The sequence below is a fragment of the Salvia splendens genome, chromosome 19 (assembly GCF_004379255.2).
Source record: "Salvia splendens isolate huo1 chromosome 19, SspV2, whole genome shotgun sequence".
NCBI classification, from domain to species: domain Eukaryota; kingdom Viridiplantae; phylum Streptophyta; class Magnoliopsida; order Lamiales; family Lamiaceae; genus Salvia; species Salvia splendens.
The window spans coordinates 6,054,901-6,073,418 of record NC_056050.1 but is presented as its reverse complement, the minus strand read 5'-3'; the positions used below and the strand labels follow the sequence as shown (position 1 = coordinate 6,073,418).

The window sequence follows — 18,518 nt, the reverse complement described above, 5'->3', positions numbered from 1 at the left end:
AGCCTTTCTCAGCCACCACATCTTTTGACAATTAAAAACATCACCAAATGAAGAATTACAGCTCAGCATTGAGGCAGCTTATTCGATATTGAATCACTCAAGTTGAAGATTAAAAAATTTATAGTCCTAGTTTAAATGTTCACATTTACATTTGGATTTGAAACTTCACTATCTTTTTCACCTTGGCACAAACTCAACGAAGCCTCATTTCGCATCTCAAATCACACCACAATTCACTTTCTAACGTTAGCATTCCACTCAAACAATGCGGTTGTATTGCAGAGAGGGTGAAAAGTGTGCGGTAGTCGCGACATTTGGTGCGATTGGAGGAGTGAGCGCAACGATGAATGAGGCCCGAGATGAACAGTAGTTGTACTGGTCGCGGCATTGGGTGCAATTTTGATTTCTTTTTAGTTGAAAAGAGTGATGCATAGACTGAATGTTTCATAACCAAATGACTCGAAAGTTGTCCAAAATAAATCATTGTCTATTTCAAATCAATTCTCTAAATTAAGGTCAATGAAAAGAACTCCACAGATTAGCAATCAAAGATCTAAAATAAACTAAAACAGAAAATCACTATTAGAATTCTTCTGGCATAAAATGCATTCTAAAACAGCATGTCAGAAAATTTGTCATAATATATGAAGCTGAGTTCTTAGAGCACAAGAACTATTAGATGACAAAACAATAAAGACAAAAACAATAGAGACAAAGATAAGAAGAGACTATTTTTTTTATGTAACAAAATGATGATCTGTAAGAAGGTGAAGAGAGACTTTTGTGGCTTCAAAGAACAGATGTTTCCAAAATAAGCCTGTACATACAAGAAAAGTTGAGAATGAGACTATATCTCACCGATCAAGTTTTCCTAAGCAAATTAAGGAGAGATAAGCTGCCTTGTGTTCTGCTCTTTTCATCCGTTGTCATTTTCTTCCCTGCCTTGGCTCCCTGAAGTGATATATCGCAGTTATATAGATATGTCATTGTCGATACAAAGAAAGAAACAAGTATCTTATGTACGCTGAATAATAATGTGCACAATATCTAAAAAGAACCACGGGGCCATTGACGTGCTTTACTGTTAATATATGTGTACAAACAGTTTAAATTCACCTTTGGTTTGTCGTTTTCATCGTTGATGTCCAACATGCTCAGATCCTTTAACAACAGAGACGAAGCTGGTTGCAGCCTCCTGAATAAGTTGACAAAAGTGATTGATATGAGTTATTAGTATGTGAAGCGGCAGGACTTCCAACAAATCAACCATCAATACCTTCTTGGTTTCTTAGTAAGCTGATTGTTGCAAGAAGCAACTTTATGAGATTTGGGCTTGTTTTGGGCATCCACTCCTTCCTTCGGCAGTATACTACCCAGTGGCTTCAGCTGCCACCATATAGTTCAAGATTATCAGTTCTTTTCCAAAAGCCAAAAACCGAAAATTTCATAATTTTAGCTCTAGAAATGCATAAATACATCCTTTTAACACACACCAGAATCAAAAGTGTGGATATAAGGTTTTTTTCATGCGTAAAGCTCAATTTAGAGTGTCAAAAGTGAGAATTAGAAGCAACGGACTCTAAAGTTTATTCATTTAACAGACATGCACCTCAATCACGACTTCACGAGGCAAGCTGAAGGATTTGTATACAGAAATTTGGACAACAGAGTATGCAGACAATGCTATAGAATATAAGTGTCCCACATCGGTTATATAACATAGGCAATAAAGCACCGGCTGGATATTGTTTTGTATGCTACATTACTACGCTGCAAGTGCACGTGCAAGTGAGAGGTGAAGAGTATATTGAGCTTACAACAAATATCTGAGAGCAATGGTTGTCTTGTTGCAAGTTTTACTTAATGGAGTAACCGAGTAAGATGGAATTACAGCAGATTTCTTGGGAAGGTATAGTCAAGTAGTTCAGGAAAGGTGGAGATACATGCATTGACACGTCTGCTCCATTTCATTTTTTCCATTATGCTTGATGCTAGTAGTAACATAATGCATTTGTTGATGGAGAATATAAGGTTTAATCCCTTTGCTCCCCCAATGGCCCCCCCTCCTAAAATAGAACCCATAAAAGTTATCATCCTCTAGCATGAATGTGGAGTAACATTACTTTAGAGTTATCCTTCATAACTGTGTAGGAACGACTAAGACGAAGTGTTAAGGTGAAATTAATATATTGTCATTGCTATACACCTTTATTTTGACTAATGGAGCGGAAGAAAATTCTCGTAAATGTCTCCCATGGTAAGCAAAGGCTAAGCATTGTCTGTTGGAAAAGACACAAATCCAAAATATTAATCTCGTAAATTCTTGTAACTGAATAGCATTTTCCAAAGACAGGCATATATAATAAATAGATTGTGAAGAAAGATGAATGCAATTTTGATAACATTTGAGGACTTGAAGCATCAAACTTACCGTATCATCTTCTTCTTTCACATGATCACACTTTACACCATTTCGAGGAGATCTCGATGACTTAAGGTCAGCATGCAAATTCTCTGAAATGGAAACATTTTGTTCTTCGACCAATGATGTGCCATTATCTGCAAAATTTGCATGATTATCTGTGTCACCAATCTGACAAGATTCAGAAGACTTCAGGTCAGCATGTGAATGGGCTTCCATGGGAAGATTTTGTTGCACAACCAATGATGTGCCGTTATCTGCAAAATTGGCATCACTGAAAAGGGTGCAGAATATAAAGGAATAAGCTAGAAGCTTCCAAAGATATTTTCCGAGTAATAAAACATAAGAGAGGAAGGGAAATTTTGTGTTTCGAAATCGAAGAGATTAAGAGTCAGGTCTGGTTCAGGGAAGAAAGTACTATATCTAGCATGCGTAAGAAAGAAATTGTATAACAATTGAACTTGTCATACCATTTTGCAACTGAGTTAGCTCTTCTTCCGTTTTTGCATCTTTCACCTCATGATCATGGGTGTATCTATTGTTTTCATTTTCAAGATAATCCACAAGGCAAGATCCATTCAGTGCAGATTCACTCTCTAACTCCAAACTCTTTACACCTCCCACAATATTTAGGGCATCTTGTTCAGACTTGTAACTGGTACAGCTGGACCCACTTGACGACTGAATAGCTGCCATAGAATTTTGCAACTGAGTCGGCTCCTGTTTTGCTTTTGCATCTTTTAGATCTTCATGGTCATAGGAGTTTCCATTGCTTTCATATTCAACTACATCCACAAGACAAGATCCATCCAGTGCACATTCACTCTCTGATTCCAAATTCTTCACATCTGCCCCAATATTTAAGGCATCTTGTTCAGAGTTATGATTAATGCAGACAGACCCAAATGTTGACTGAATGGCTGTGCAAGGGATATCCATTGTGCCCATATCCTCACAGCAAACCAATTCTGGGGAGCTGTTAGTACTAGGTAGAAGTAGAAGTGCCTGATTTCTGAAGCATGGATCTGGTGTGGTTGTATCTCTCGAGCCCTTTGTATTTTCAGTGTCAACACTACATTCTTCGAGATCTTCAAGTTGCTGATGAATATGCAATTACAGATAAGTGTGACACATTATAAACAATATGAAATAGAATATTGTAGGGAAATCTTGCCCAAGGAAGTTCAAGGGGAAAAACAAATGATTGAGAACTTGCTTAAAATGTGTACCTGTGGGTGTTGCTCATTGCTTCCATCTGAACAAGAAGCAAATTTTCCAACCGAATCTCTAGCCTGACCATTAATAAACTAGTTTCAATATCTAATAAAGAGAAATATAAGGTGGTATTAAATAGAAATGTTAATAGCTTACTGAGGGATTGGCTGCATTCTCATTTTCAGTCTTTTCCAAACCTCTCACGGAAGTTGATAAAATGTCTGACTTCACCTGCAAGAAATTTAAGAATGAACAATAAGATAATTTGTGAAGTAGAAACGGATATCTCTCATCAAGAAATTTCAAACAAGTTTAAAGGGTACATTCTACAATGCATAATCGAGCAGTTTCAAAGACTAATAGTATCTGCATTGCAGATTCTGGTATTCAAGTACTAATATTTCACATCAAGGGTCTAGGCAAAAGATTAAACCACAAAGTAATTTAGATAACAAAATTTAAAAGTTCACATAGTTATTTGGATATAGAAGAATAAATTAGTTTGGTGAAGAGTGAAGCATTAGGTAAAAGAAAAATGCTTCCAAATAACTTGGATATGCATGCTTTTTCAATAAAGAATTGGAAACAAATCATCCCTTCATTAATTAATAGCCCAAATCCCCAATCTCAAAGAGAAAAAAAAGAAAACGAACTAGTAAAAGAAAATCAAGTATAGCCTAGATATTTACAGTAATCTGTTTCCCGAGTCTTTTGAAATCTTTCACGTGAACTTTTCAAAAGGAAGAGATACAAATATAAAAACAAGGTAGGTTGAGATCCTGCAGTACCTCCGGAGTTTTAGCTATTTGACAGGGTGAAAGATCAAAATCAGAACCATGTGTTGACACTTGCAAGACATTAGTTGAAGGTTTACTACAAAGACATCGAGACTTCAACTCCTTTACTTCATTTTCCAGGTCCAAGATCCTTGTCTTTTCATTGGTAAGTTCATTTTTTAGGTCCAGACTTCTTGTCTTTTCTTTGGCTAAGCTGTCCTTGAGATGACAGTTTTCTACTTCCACTCCCTGTTGAGAAATATTGTAAAAAATTAATGAATTACATTGCATCTGGACAGGTACGTACTGGATGAAGAATAATCCAAACATAAGAATATGAATCCGTTTCCAAAACTATTTCTCTTTCAAGGATTTAACTATTACCTCAAAGAATAATCCAAACATAAGAATATCAATTCACTTCAAAAAGTACTCCTCTTTCAAGGATATAACTATTACCTCAAGTTTTTCCTTGTACTGTTTCAGAACATTCCACAATGCTTTCGAAAATCCTTGCATGATTCTGTACTCCCTGTCCTTTTTTACCTTAAGATTGTTGACATTTCCCTTTAACATATTTTTATGAATCCCCAATCCAGAAATACCATTGGATAGAGCATGACCATTTATGTTCTCATCGTTGTCTTGAATGATTTGATCAAGAGAACCCTCATTTGTTTTAACAGGAATCTCTGTCCACAAGACAATACCATATAAGGAATTTTAACATAAAACGAACCGTAATAAAAGGGTTACTATAATAAATTGCAGTGGGATTTATATGTAGGCTTCATTGAACAGAGCTAAAATACCAAAACAACCTTTGTGCAAATTTTCTGGGAAACATCTATCCGTTTTTCCTTCAGTAATCTGAAAGATAACAATAAGTCAAACTACATAGACATGATAAACTTGAAATAGAGGAAGACATTTGCTGGAATGTTTGAATAAATCAAACAACAGCTGCAATATAGACTTATAGTAAAAGAAAATTTGCATCTTGCGAATGCTATATACCAAAGAATTTTCATTGCTGCCAAACTTCATTTTCTTTAGTTGCCCTGCTTGAGGCAATGCTTGGTTGGGCCTCTTGTTGGTCAAATTTACAGGCTCCTCCACAGTTTTAAACCTACATGAGTTCCAATAAACAATAACTATTTCAAGGAAAGTCCAAGATCCTATAAAGTAATGATACATGAAGATGCTTACTTTATTTTTGAAAATGGTGAAGCCTGCCTCAACAGGAATGATGTATCAAGATAGTCTTCTACTCCAGGTTTGACGGTTAAAATCTGCAGGATATCATATTTAAGATAAACACCACTAACAACGAAAAAATGAAACAGCAAGCCCACCAAAACAGGAGAACTTACCAACATCATCCTCTTCTTGCCTTCTAAATAGTCTCGCAAATATCTGGTTAGCTGATCAAAGTAAACCAACGTATATGCTCTTAAATATGATAGTTCCAAATAAAACTGTCACTAAAGTAGCTAAGAGTACCAAGGAATTTTTATAATGCTTCTGCAGTGTTTTATTACGGTTCTTCTGGTGCTCCAACAGTGACTGGAAATAAAAAATAAAATTTAATGAATAGAGGAAGAGATGCTTAACAGCTGAAAAAAAGTGTGAATCGAATGTGTGATAATAGGGGTTAATGGATAATATAACAAAACAATAAGATATACTAGGATGCAAATTTATTTCATACCCTCAAGCATTGTCCGAACACCATTGATGTATTGTTGATGAAATTGCTTTCGAGCAATCTAGCCCCCTGAGAAACAATATGGGAACCATACCATTAGCAACAAATCAGTTTGAATTGTACACAGTATTGGAATATACGGTCATGATGCAGCTCAGGATTGACTCAAGATAGTTGAAATATACTCGAAGTTAGTCGAGTCAAATCAAGCTCTGCAAATAGTTGTGGTGCTCTTCGAAATCTAACTCAACGGTAACGGGCTCAAAGGCTCGCAAACCTAATCAAGCTTACCACATCTCCTCTCATTTTCAAGAGCTAACTCGCGGTTTCAACCTAGAAATCATTCTCTCCTAATCTCGGTCTCAACACCACATACTGAATGTTCTCTAGCAACAACCAGATCTTTCGCAAGGTCTAGTGGCAGCCGCAACAGCCCAGTTGTCAAAATTGTCCATTGTTTATCATTGCCTATCCATGATATTTTTTGCTGAGTGTTATTAATTGAATATTTTGGCAACTATTATCCCAGAAACACCAGCAATGAGGTCTTAATTAGGTTATTTGTTCTAGTTGTACTCAACTCTGACATGAAAGATGAATCTTTTTAGGTTGTGATATTTTTGTTATGAACGATTAAAAATGATTTAAGTTTGATCAATTTAATTACAACTTGCTTTGTATTTTGGCTTGATTTTGAATTACAACATGCTTTAGCACAATGTGTAAATTATCAAGTTGAGCTGAAGCTTCACGAGTTTGCCATCAAGTCAAACTCGAGCATGATAAACTGGGCTTGCAATTTGAGCACTTGAGCTTGAATTCAAGCATTAAATTTTTCATCGAGCTCTCAAGCTTGAAACTATCATTCACACTCATAGCCTAGTTGTTTACAGTGATACAACACTTGCATGGAATTTATTAATTAAACTATACCTGATTTCCCGTCTTCTTTTCCCTCTCTGCTCCAGCAAGATCTACAATTGTCAATGTGGTGCTGTTCGCATTTCCATCAACTTCTTCACCACCTTGCTTGGAACCCCACCGTATGTTAATGATGCATTGTGAACGGCTACAAAAATTACAGTCACCATTCAAACCAAAGAGAAGAAACATTAGCACAACAGTACATAAGTATAAGTTCGAATAGACAATGAAAAAAGACTTAAGATGACGGAAGAGAAAATACAGAAGAATATAACACACAACCAATATACCGAGATTCAACTAATTCGAAATAGTTGTTATCCAGTTCAGTTCACATTTACGATTTACCACGAATAAATTGAACTTGATCATATCATTAACTTATCTTTGAATTGTTCTATAAAAATAGAAAAGATAACTATATCCAAGATAAATTGTCTATCAAGTTATTCCTCCAGACTAATCCTACTTTGCCACTTCATAAAAAAGAGCCAATTGAGGGGAACCAGAAGTTAAGTTTTCACATTCAAGCAGTCATGCAAATTGCAAACTAATCATATTAAGACTAACTTATTTGATTCGGCACTTTAACCCCACTTAAATATTTGATATGCCAAAATAATTTTAAGACAAAAGACAGCTTTGCTTAAGAAAGTAATAAGAAGAAAGTTACGTGTGAAATACAGACCTTGACTGACTATTTGAATTTGTTGTAGCTGTTGCTCGTTTCAGCATTCCATATGCAATCAGAGACTCAGCTTGCTGAGCATCATTAACAACAGCCTATATAATACAAGCCAACCCAAAAATAATCACATGATTGTAAATATCTCAGTTTTTCATTTCAAGACAATATGAACAAAAGCAACTACTCAATAAAAGTGGGAGACAATTCTCTACAGAAGTAACCTCTCGAAGTCCTTTGAGAACTGAATGTTGCAAGCTGACATCACCTCCATCATGTAGCAAATCAATCATTTTTTCACCCTTTCCTCTCTCCGAAAATATCTCAAACAGTGAAAGATAGACGACCCTGCGGACATAACAAGTCAGAAATTAATGAGAAACAACTGGTGTTTTTTATTCTTCCCAACAATTATAAGAAACTGAATTAAAAGTCCACCTAGATGATTGAGCTGCAGTGCTTTCATCTTGACTGAAAATGCGACGAAGGGCGAGTGGTACCATACCAGGTTCTCGGGCACTCCCGAAAACGGTGTGAGTTTTCCCCGAACCACTAGGTCCCAAGGCGGCAAGCATCCCACTTTTCCCCTTGGAAAAATCGTCAACTAAAGGCTTCACCATTTCCTCATAAACATCATTCTAGCAAACCACATAAAGGAGATCAGTTCAGCTATCATTACTGTAAACACGAAAGCAATATGTAATAGTATAACCTAAGTAATTTTGAACCTGAGATGATTCAGCAGGAAACACTCGCGAAAACCCTCCGTACACTTCCGATTTGATCCTCTTCATCTCTTGCAGCGGCTGCGGAGTCGAGACTGTGACAGAGCGCAGATCGTCTTTCGGTTGTACGCAGATTTCGATGGCCTTCTTCGTCTTCGGCCTTGCATTGCTCTTAGGATTTTTCGGCCAAGCGTTCTTCGATTCTGCGATAGTTCTGCTGGTTTTCTGAATAACGGGGGGGCGAATTCGTAAGAACACCTTGAGGTTTTCGGGGAGGGTTGTGGTTGGAGAATCGTCGGGTTTGATATGTTGGGCATTGTTAGGGTTGTGGTTTGCGGCATCAGTGGCGAAAATGTCTCGCAAAAGAGAGGGTGAGGAGAGCGGTTCACGGAGGGGGATGACGGATGAGGGAGTTGGACGTGCTCTTCTAGGTGGATTGCGGCGGACGGTGACGGTGGCGGGACACGGCGAAGGCAATGGAGATTTCATCTCTACTTTTTCAGCCGTTAGGCTACCTGGATTTGAATAAATTGGGGGGAGGGCCGAATTCAAATATAAATCAAATGGGCATTACAAATTTTTTTTTATTTTTGAAAAATAAAAACTTCTTGAAAAGGCACGAGTTTAAGTTAAACATACTATTAGTGGAATGTATAGTCTAAAGGTGCCCACGGTTCGCAAATCGGCGGTTCCGGTTTTGAGAAAGGCGGAACTGGAACCGAACCGTGAGGCTATTTCAAGGTTCCGGTTTCGAACCGGCGGTTTTCGGACGGTTCTCACTGTTCCGGTTCGGTTTTGGCGGTTTTTTTTTGCTATGTAATTTGAAATTTGGACTTATACAATAAATTGGAACAAGACAGTGGATAATTTAAATTGAAATAAGACGAATAAGGTGAAAATCATATCAATTTTATTGAATTTGAGTTGTAATGGACAACGATATATTACAATTTACAATATATATACATATATACAACAATGTGATATAATTTACAAGTGTCGTCGGAATTTAAATAAAAAACATGAAATGGGGGGGAAAGGAAAAAATTGAAAAGGGCTTGAGCTCAACTTAAACTTTCAAAGTTGAACTTTTCAAATTTAAGTTGAGTTGCATACGTATCTACAATTTTATTGAGGAATCAAAGCTCACGTAGTTCTCTTATCTTGCTTACATTTTTGGTCGGTCGTGCTCGCCATTCACCGCCCCCCCCGGTCATTGATATTGTTGAGCGCCCTCGCTTCCTACCTCGTCATCGGTGGAAAAGTCTTCATCATCACTCTCTACACGGAAGTCAAAATCCGACTCTTGTGCTCTCATGTCCGCATTTGCCCAATCATCAAGTAACATATTGGCTTCCATGTTTTTGGCGGAGTGATTACTCCTTTTGTCGTCTAGGACACAACCGCCGACACTAAAAGCTTGCTCAACGGCGACGGTGGAAGCGGGAACAACGAAAATCTCCTTAGCCATTATCGAGAGTATCGGAAACTCTCGATAGCCGATCAGTTCCCAAGAATAGATACGTAAGGTTGCTTTTACGTTTTACCAGTGTTGTCTTGTCTCATAAATTCAAATCAAATAGTCAAATTCAAACCGCCGGTTCCTGTTATAACCGCAGGTTAAATTGATTTATTTATCAACGGTCATTTTAAAAAGGTACATTACCGATTCCCCTCTCATCTCTCTCACCATAAATACAGTCATTTCATTACTTAAATTCATCTGATTCTGAACTACACTCACCTTCTTCACTTTTTCAAACCACCATTCCCTTCACAATCCTTCTTTTATTTGCTCAATCTTAGCTATGTCCAGTGTAGAAGTGAGAAGAGAAAATGTAAGAGGCTGCGGGCGGCGCCACCACCCAAAGGCTACACTCAATTCGAAAAGCTAGTAGATCCGATCGCCGGAGATCTCAAAAATGGGGGGAAAATGGATTAATTTGAATTCAAAATCAGAATTAAAATTTTTTTGAAAATCGACACGTCATCATTCCCATAAATTTGAGTCACAGGCCACAACTTCTCTAACCATGCAGGTCCCATCTCATGCCACAACTATTAAATTGCACTATTCACAACTTCAACGTATTTTACTTGTAAAAATTGAAAATGTTGAACAATTATAACACGAGAAATTCACTTTCAATTCAAAAATAATAAATTATAAACTAAAAAAATTAAAACTTAGAACATAAAAAAATACTCTTTCTTCCTCTTCCTCTCGCCTTCTCTTCTTCCTCTTCAAAATGCAAAAAAAATACAAAAAATTGAGAAAATTGGGGTCCGTCACCCCTCTTCTTCCTCTCCCCCCCTCCTTCTTCTTCCTCTTCCAAATGCAAAAAAAATTAGAAATTGAGGCTCCGTCGCCCCTCTCCCTCTCCCTCTTCTTCCTCTTCCTCCCTCTTCTTCCTCTTCCAAATGCAAAAAAAACTAGAAATTGGGGCCCGGGACCGGCTCGAACCCCCTCCAACGCCGGGCCGGGACGCAACGGGTCACGGCCCTAGAAGCTCCATCGCCGGCCCAGGCCACGAATCGTCTTCCTCCATCACGCAAGCTGCGGGCCGGGACCTAGGTGCGGTCCGGCCCGCTCGCGTTATTTAAGCCCTTAAATGCCTTGTTATCCTCGGAAAAGATGACATCGCTCACCTTCTTGGTAATGTCGGCCAAGCTGTGTCCGCTCGGCCATATCTTCTGGGCGTTGGAGTAAAGGTTTGACTACTTCCGCACGTCCTTCTCACCCCGACCTAGTGCTTCTGGAACAATTCATACCCACGCTTTGGAGTGCCTCAGTAAACCGGTCCCAGAATATCTGGAACTTCTGATAGAAATCCATGGGTTCCATCCTAAAACCAATTGGTGATAAGAGGAGAGACCCATGAGACTTATATAGTGGATTAAGCTCTTTGTGTACACCGATGTGAGATATTATTATATTTATTTTTATGTTTCAATTGCTAACACCCTCCCTCAAACCCTTCAAGGTGAATCTTGGAGGGGTTGAACTTTTTTATGATCGATTGGACAATCGGCCCAATTTTTTTCGATCGGTTGGACCACTGGGCCAAATTTTCAGCTCAGTTATACTGCTGGGTCAGTCATTTTTTTCGGTTTCAGCCCAGATATACTGCTGAGTCAGTTAAATATGACCCACAGTCGGCGACCCGCTCTGATACCATGATATAAATCCATGGGTTCCATCTTAAAACCAATTGGTGATAAGAGGAGAGGCCCATGAGACTTATATAGTGGATTAAGCTGTTTGTGTACACCGATGTGGGATATTATTATATTCATTTTTATGTTTCAATTACCAACAACTTCTGATTGTTTTCAACAATCAGATTCTCAAAAACATCGATGAAGCACCTAGCCAGCAACATCGTCTCTTTGGCGGAATACCTCTTCGGCCCCGCGTCTCCCCCTGCCTCAGCCCCTCGCGCCCCTTCCATGACATGGTGTCGTCTCCATTTGACTGATTTCATAGTCATCAGTGTTGACCCCTTCTGAAAGGACTGTCATTGGATCCGGTCAACGGATGAGGGGAGACAGTATATGGAGTGTCAGTTTCCCACTTCGAATGGATACTCTGTACCCAGTTCCTATGGGCATTGAACTCATTCATCTCTTGGCGGGGTTCGAGATTGTTGAAAAGCTCACGGGTCCATTTTCCTTTTTAGAGAGTGAGAATAATATTGATAAGAAGAGAAGTCTAGGAATAAGGAAGTGTAGATGAAGGTGTACTTATACTATTTTTTTACTCTGCACCCTTAATTAATTGACACAGTTACTTTTTTAATATTTTTGACAATGGACTTAACGTTCAATTAACTCAATATACTCATATTTTATTATAAAATTAATATATAAGAGTAGGATCCATGTCTCATTAAATTTTTTTTATCATTTTTCACTATATTTCTTAAAACTGTTCCAAGTTAAACGTTGTCGAGAGACAAAGGGAATAATATAAGAACAAAAAGGAAAAGCGAATTTTTGATGGAGCTTCAATTCAACAAGTAAATTAAATCTACCTACTAGTACACTGACATAGTTAAAACTATACAAAATATCTTACACACTCTCACAATTCATGAAACCAGTCCAGCAGAAATGAAATCTTATTAACACATACTACCAGATAGCATTATAGCTATAAGCTGCAACCAAGTTTATTTCCTGAACAATACAAGGCCGGAGGGATCAGAGAGTTATAAGTTTAGGGGCAGCCTGCGGTGGATTGGTGAGCATTTGCACGACTTGGCGCATCGTAGGTCGATCGGAGCTCTCGTCCTCAACACACATCATCGCGATCTTGAACAAGTTGACCACCCCAATCAGAGGGTACCCAGTGAGCCTCGTATCCACCACCGCCAGAACCACCGCTGCATCAGACGGCTGTGACAGCTCCGCTCTCGTTTTAAACACCCATCGCACAATGTCCACACCTTCTCCAAACTCCCCCACCGGCCTCCGCCCTGTTATCAGCTCCAACAACACCACCCCAAAGCTGTACACGTCGCTCTTCTGGTCCACTTTCAATGTGTAGGCATACTCTGTTTATACACCCACATAAGATTATGATTTGATGATACAGATTGTCTACATAATTTTCAAATTGGAAACTATAACTATGATGAAATGAATGAATTTACCAGGGGCAATGTAGCCATAGGAGCCAGCAACGGAGGACATGCACTCAGATGCACCAGGATCATGTAAGAACTTAGCCAAACCAAAATCAGCAACATGAGCCTCGTAATCAGAATCGAGCAAAATGTTGTTCGACTTGACATCCCTATGAATGATTGAAGGTGAGCAATCATGGTGCAGGTAACACAGCCCCTTGGCTGCCTCCACCGCAATCCGGTACCTCGACTCCCACTGCAGATGAGCCCCTTTTGAGCCGTGAAGTAACTCCCCCAGGCTCCCGTGCGACATGTACTCGTACAACAATAAGTTACTATCCTTGTTCGACACGTATCCCAGGAGACGGACGATGTTCCTGTGCCTGATCCCTCCCAGCGTCTCTATCTCCGCCTTGAATCCGTGATCGTTACAGCTGTTAGCGCGACCGCTCAGGCGTTTAATGGCCACGTCGATCCCATTAGGCATCGATCCTCTGTAGACGACTCCAGCTCCGCCTCTGCCAATGATGTTCTCCTCTTTCAGGCACTCCAGCACGTCTTCGGCTCTCAGCTCCAGCCTCTGGAACGCGGTGAGCCTCGGCTTCTCCAGACGACGCCGCCTCAGCATGAACAGGGCAGCCAACGCCGTGAACAGAGCAGTCACCAGCACTACGATCACGATGACCGTGCTCGATGAATGCTCCTTGTGGGAGGATGCTTGCGTTGTGGTCGAAGACGACGCGCAGTGGGAGCTGCGAGGCGGGCATAGATTCGGATTGCCGGCGAAGAAACGGTCGTCAAGGTCGCCCAAGAGTCCGGTGGTCGGGCGTTGGCCGGAGAAGTCGTTGAAGGAAAGGTCTAGAACGGTTAAGTGTTTCACCAGTCCGATTTCACCCGGTATGGGACCCTGCAGCCGATTTCTAGATAAATTGAGGAGATTCAGATTCTGGAGCCAGGAAACAGTCTCCGGAATTTCGCCTCGCAGATCGTTGAGGCTGAGATCAATGAATGTTAGATCGGAGCATTCCGCGACGGACGGGGAGATCTCGCCGGTTAAGGCGTTGGAACTCAAGTTCAGCTTCGCGAGTTTTTTAAGTTTGAAAATTTCCACCGGGATTTCACCGGAGAGTTTGTTCATATCGAGAGATAAGGTCACGAGATTCGTCAATTTACCGATTGCCGGAGGAATTTTCCCGGAGATCCAGTTGTTGGAGAGCGTGAGGCTACCCAATTTATCGGCGAGAATCTCCTCCGGAAGCTCGCCGGTGAAGTAATTGTCGTTCAGCTCGAGCATTATGAGCAAAGGAAGCCGGAAAAAGCCCCCCGGAATTGTACCGTTGAGGTAGTTCTTCCGTATGCGTATCTTCCATAGCGATTTGCATTGCCCTAACTCCGGAGGCAGAGCACCGTAGAAATAGTTCTCCATTAATATCATCATCTCCAACCGTCCGCCTTTGCACAAGTCTTTGGGAATCGGCCCCGTGAGATGATTCTTCGTGACGTCGAGCAGCTTGAGCCTGCCGTTCCGGCCGAGATTCTCCGGCAATCCGAGCGTGAAATTGTTGTTCCAAATCTGTAAAACCTCGAGATTGGGGAGATCGCCGATGAAGCCGGGGAGAGGCCCCTCGAATCTGTTCTGAAACAAGCTGATCAACGTCAAGTTTGTCAGCTCTGCGAAGCTCTCGGGGATTCTGCCGGAGAGATTGTTGATAGAAAGGTCCAGCGACATCAGGCTCGTCATCGCCGACAGCTCCGCCGGAATTTGACCGGTGAGATTGTTCATCTATCATACAACATAGATATATACATATATATAAAAAAACAATATTAGATTCAGATAGGAAGAATTACAATGCTAAATTTAGTGTTTGGTACCTGAAGGAACAGAGAGTGCAAATGCTTGAGATTCCCGAGACTCGCCGGAATCACACCGGTGAGATTGCAGGAGCCTAGGTCGAGCAGCTTGAGAGTAGATGTTGAGCCGAACTCCGGCGGAATTCCGCCCTCGTACGTGTTGAAATAACCTAGATACAGCTCTTCGAGATTGGGGATTTTAGCCAATCCAGGCGGAATTCTCCCGCTCAAACTGTTCCCCTGCAACGCCAAATGCGTGAGGCTCACGAAATCGGAGTATATCTCCGGTATATCGCCAGAGAAGTAGTTCCCACCAAGCTTGAGAACTCTCAAATTCTCCAAATTCACGAACTCCGGCGGCAGATTCCCCGTGAAATTGTTGTTGTAGACGTCGAAAACCTCGAGGCCCGCGAAGCTTAGCACCATCTCCGCCGGGAACGTGCCATTGAACCAGTTCCAGCTGAGGTTGACGTACTTTAACGAGGAGAGATTCGACATCTCAGGCGGCAGCGGACCGGAGAGGTTGACAGCGGCGAGGGTGAGGTTGACGAGGCCGTCCAGCAGCCCTATCTCCGGCGGCAGAGTGCCTAGGAGCGGGACGCCGGTGACGTTGAGCGAGGTCACGCGGGAGCCCTCGCACGTGACGCCGGAGAAGGTGCAGTGAGCGGAAGGGGAAGGAGACGGCGGCGCAGCCCAGTCATGGAGGGCGGAGGCGGCGGCGGAGGGGCCGAGGAGGGATGATTTGAGCTTCAAGAGCGTGTGGAGGTCTGATTGTTGTGCATGGATGAAAATCGATGAGAAATTGATGAAGATTAGGAAAACCAGAAACATTTTTCAGGTTCCAGCGTGGTAGAGATTTTAGGATGGATAGGAAATGAAATTGCAATTGGGAGTAATAATTTATACTCTGTTTTTGTTTATAGATTTCTTATAATGAATGATGGTGGAAATGGAATTGTGGCATTTTGGTTCAGAGGTGGCGCATTTGAAGATTCTTCTTCTACTGTGTTGGATGAAATATGTCTGCTATTGTTGTCCCCGTTAATTTTGTAACGCCGTTAAGGTGTAATACTACAGCATCCACATTGGGGTGCTTGGCGGCAGGGCGCCCTGCCGCGGCCCGTTGAGACGTGCGCATGACTGGGCGGGCATTCCGCATGTGAGGAGGTTGGGGTCTGATTTTTTTTAAATACTTCGTTAGTCATGAAAAGTATTATCTGTCCCATTAGACCATCCACAGTAAGAATAGCCCAGCAATAGCCTAGCCACTACCACATCAGCAGCACTAAAAATCCTCCTGCTACATCATCAAAACAAACAAATAGCCCAACAATAGCCCAGCCATAGCCTAGCCACATAATATCCACATCACTATTAACAAATATATACAAAATGAAATAATTAACAATCACACAATATGCGAAATTTAATTTACAAGACATATACGGGAAATGTTTAATAATACTATTAAAATTAAAAAAAGTACAATAATTTAAAAAAAGTACATTAATTAAAAAAAAATACAATAATAAAAAAGAGTGACAATTCACTCCTCGTCTGAATTAATTTTCATAAATTAAGATAGAGAGAGTACTCGTTAAAACAAGTGGTGCGAATGAAAATGACGAGCAAAGCGCGTATATATAGTGTTTCGGAAAAAAAAAATTAATTTTCGCGCTAGGCGGTGCGCTGGGCGATCCGGGCGCTGCAATAGCGCCGAACGGACCGCCCAACCGACCGCCCATCGCCACATAACCCCCCAGCGCTGCGCGGTTTCTCTCTCCACTCAGCCGCTGGGCGGCTGCAATAGACCGCCCAGCGAACCGCCCAGCGCCGGCGCTCGGCTGGGCGGTCGCTGGGCGCCTATTGTGGATGGTCTTATAGCATCCACAATAGAAATAGTCCAGCAATAGCTCAGTCATACATAGCCTAGCCACAAACTCCTCATGTCACATCATTAACACTAAAAATCCACCTGCCACATCATAAATAGCCCAGCAATAGCCTAGCCACATTATAAATAGCCCAGCCACATCAATAGCCACATCACTAAGGCCATCCACAATAGAAATAGCCCAGCAATAGCCCAGCCATAGCCTAGCCACTGCCACATCATCAGCACTAAAAATCCTCCTGCCACATCATCAAAACAAGCAAATAGCCCAGCAATAGCCCAGCCATAGCCTAGCCACATACTATCCACATCACTATTAACAAATATATACAAAATGCAATAATTAACAATAACGCAATATACGAAATTTAATTTACGAGACATATACGGGAAAATTCACTAATATTAATAAAATTTAAAAAGTACATAATTAAAAAAAATTACATAATTAAAAAAAATTACATTAATTAAATTTACAAATGAAAATTTAAAATAACATTACAACTTAAAGTTAAAAAATAAAAAAAAAAGACATAATTAAAATCTTAAAAAAATAAAAATGACATAATTTAAAATACAATTTTATAGAAAATCCTTGAATGAGATTGTCCCACATCGAAAGTGGAACATAAAACATTCAATGATATCTCTCTATAAAAGAGAAACATCCTTGAATGAGATTGTCCCACATCGAAAGTGGAACATAAAACATTCAAAGATATCTCTTTATAAAAGAGAAACATCCTTGAATGAGTTTGTCCCACATCGAAAGTGGAACATAAAACATTCAAGGATATCTCTCTATAAAAGAGAAACATCCTTGAATGAGATTGTCCCACATCGAAAGTGGAGCATAAAACATTCAAGGATATCTCTTTATAAAAGAGAAACATCCTTGAATGAGATTGTCCCACATCGAAAGTGGAGCATAAAACATTCAAGGATATCTCTCTATAAAAGAGAAACATCCTTGAATGAGTTTGTCCCACATCGAAAGTGGAACATAAAACATTCAAGGATATCTCTCTATAAAAGAGAAACATCCTTGAATGAGATTGTCCCACATCGAAAGTGGAACATAAAACATTCAAGGATATCTCTCTATAAAAGAGAAACATCCTTGAATGAGATTGTCCCACATCGAAAGTGGAACATAAAACATTCAAGGATATCTCTCTATAAAAGAGAAACATCCTTGAATGAGATTGTCCCACATCGAAAGTGGAACATAAAACATTCAAGGATATCTCTCTATAAAAGAGAAACATCCTTGAATGAGTTTGTCCCACATCGAAAGTGGAACATAAAAGATTCATGGATATCTCTCTATAAAAGAGAAACATCCTTGAATGAGTTTGTCCCACATCGAAAGTGGAACATAAAACATTCAATGATGTCTCTATAAAATAGAGGCAACCAAGAATGAGTTTGTCCCACATCGAAAGTGGAACATAAAACATTCAACGATGTCTCTATAAAAGAGAGACAACCAAGAATGAGTTTCATAAATTCGCAAGCCCATTAAATATATATGGGCTATTACGAATTTCTAGTATAAATTTATTTATAAAAATTGATTTTTATATATAGAAAACAATTTTTATAAATAAATAATATTTTTTATATTTGATTTTTTTTTTAAAAATTCGAATTTCAAAAATTCGAATTTAAAAAAAAATTGCGCTGG

General features: G+C 40.0%; 2 protein-coding genes across 2 annotated transcripts; both read right to left on the bottom strand.

The window, feature by feature from the left end:
* Window positions 1-718: 718 nt before the first annotated feature.
* LOC121778923 (kinesin-like protein KIN-6) lies at window positions 719-9,773 on the bottom strand. The gene is made up of 21 exons (XM_042176308.1): window positions 9,702-9,773; window positions 8,459-8,986; window positions 8,169-8,368; window positions 7,955-8,078; window positions 7,734-7,828; window positions 7,055-7,190; window positions 6,125-6,190; window positions 5,917-5,979; window positions 5,787-5,837; window positions 5,623-5,705; window positions 5,431-5,542; window positions 5,235-5,283; window positions 4,873-5,105; window positions 4,426-4,662; window positions 3,794-3,868; window positions 3,652-3,714; window positions 2,893-3,520; window positions 2,432-2,679; window positions 1,277-1,386; window positions 1,117-1,195; window positions 719-951 (listed from the first exon to the last, which is right to left on the bottom strand). The coding sequence occupies exons 1-21, from the start codon at window positions 9,771-9,773 to the stop codon at window positions 862-864; spliced, it is 3,342 nt and encodes a 1,113-aa protein (XP_042032242.1). The 3' UTR covers window positions 719-861.
* Window positions 9,774-12,425: 2,652 nt separating this feature from the next.
* On the bottom strand, window positions 12,426-15,907 carry LOC121779951 (receptor protein kinase CLAVATA1-like). Its single transcript, XM_042177436.1, has 3 exons — window positions 14,959-15,907; window positions 13,111-14,866; window positions 12,426-13,011 (listed from the first exon to the last, which is right to left on the bottom strand). Exons 1-3 carry the CDS (start codon window positions 15,766-15,768, stop codon window positions 12,659-12,661), a joined length of 2,919 nt encoding a protein of 972 aa, XP_042033370.1. The 5' UTR covers window positions 15,769-15,907; the 3' UTR covers window positions 12,426-12,658.
* Window positions 15,908-18,518: the final 2,611 nt, after the last annotated feature.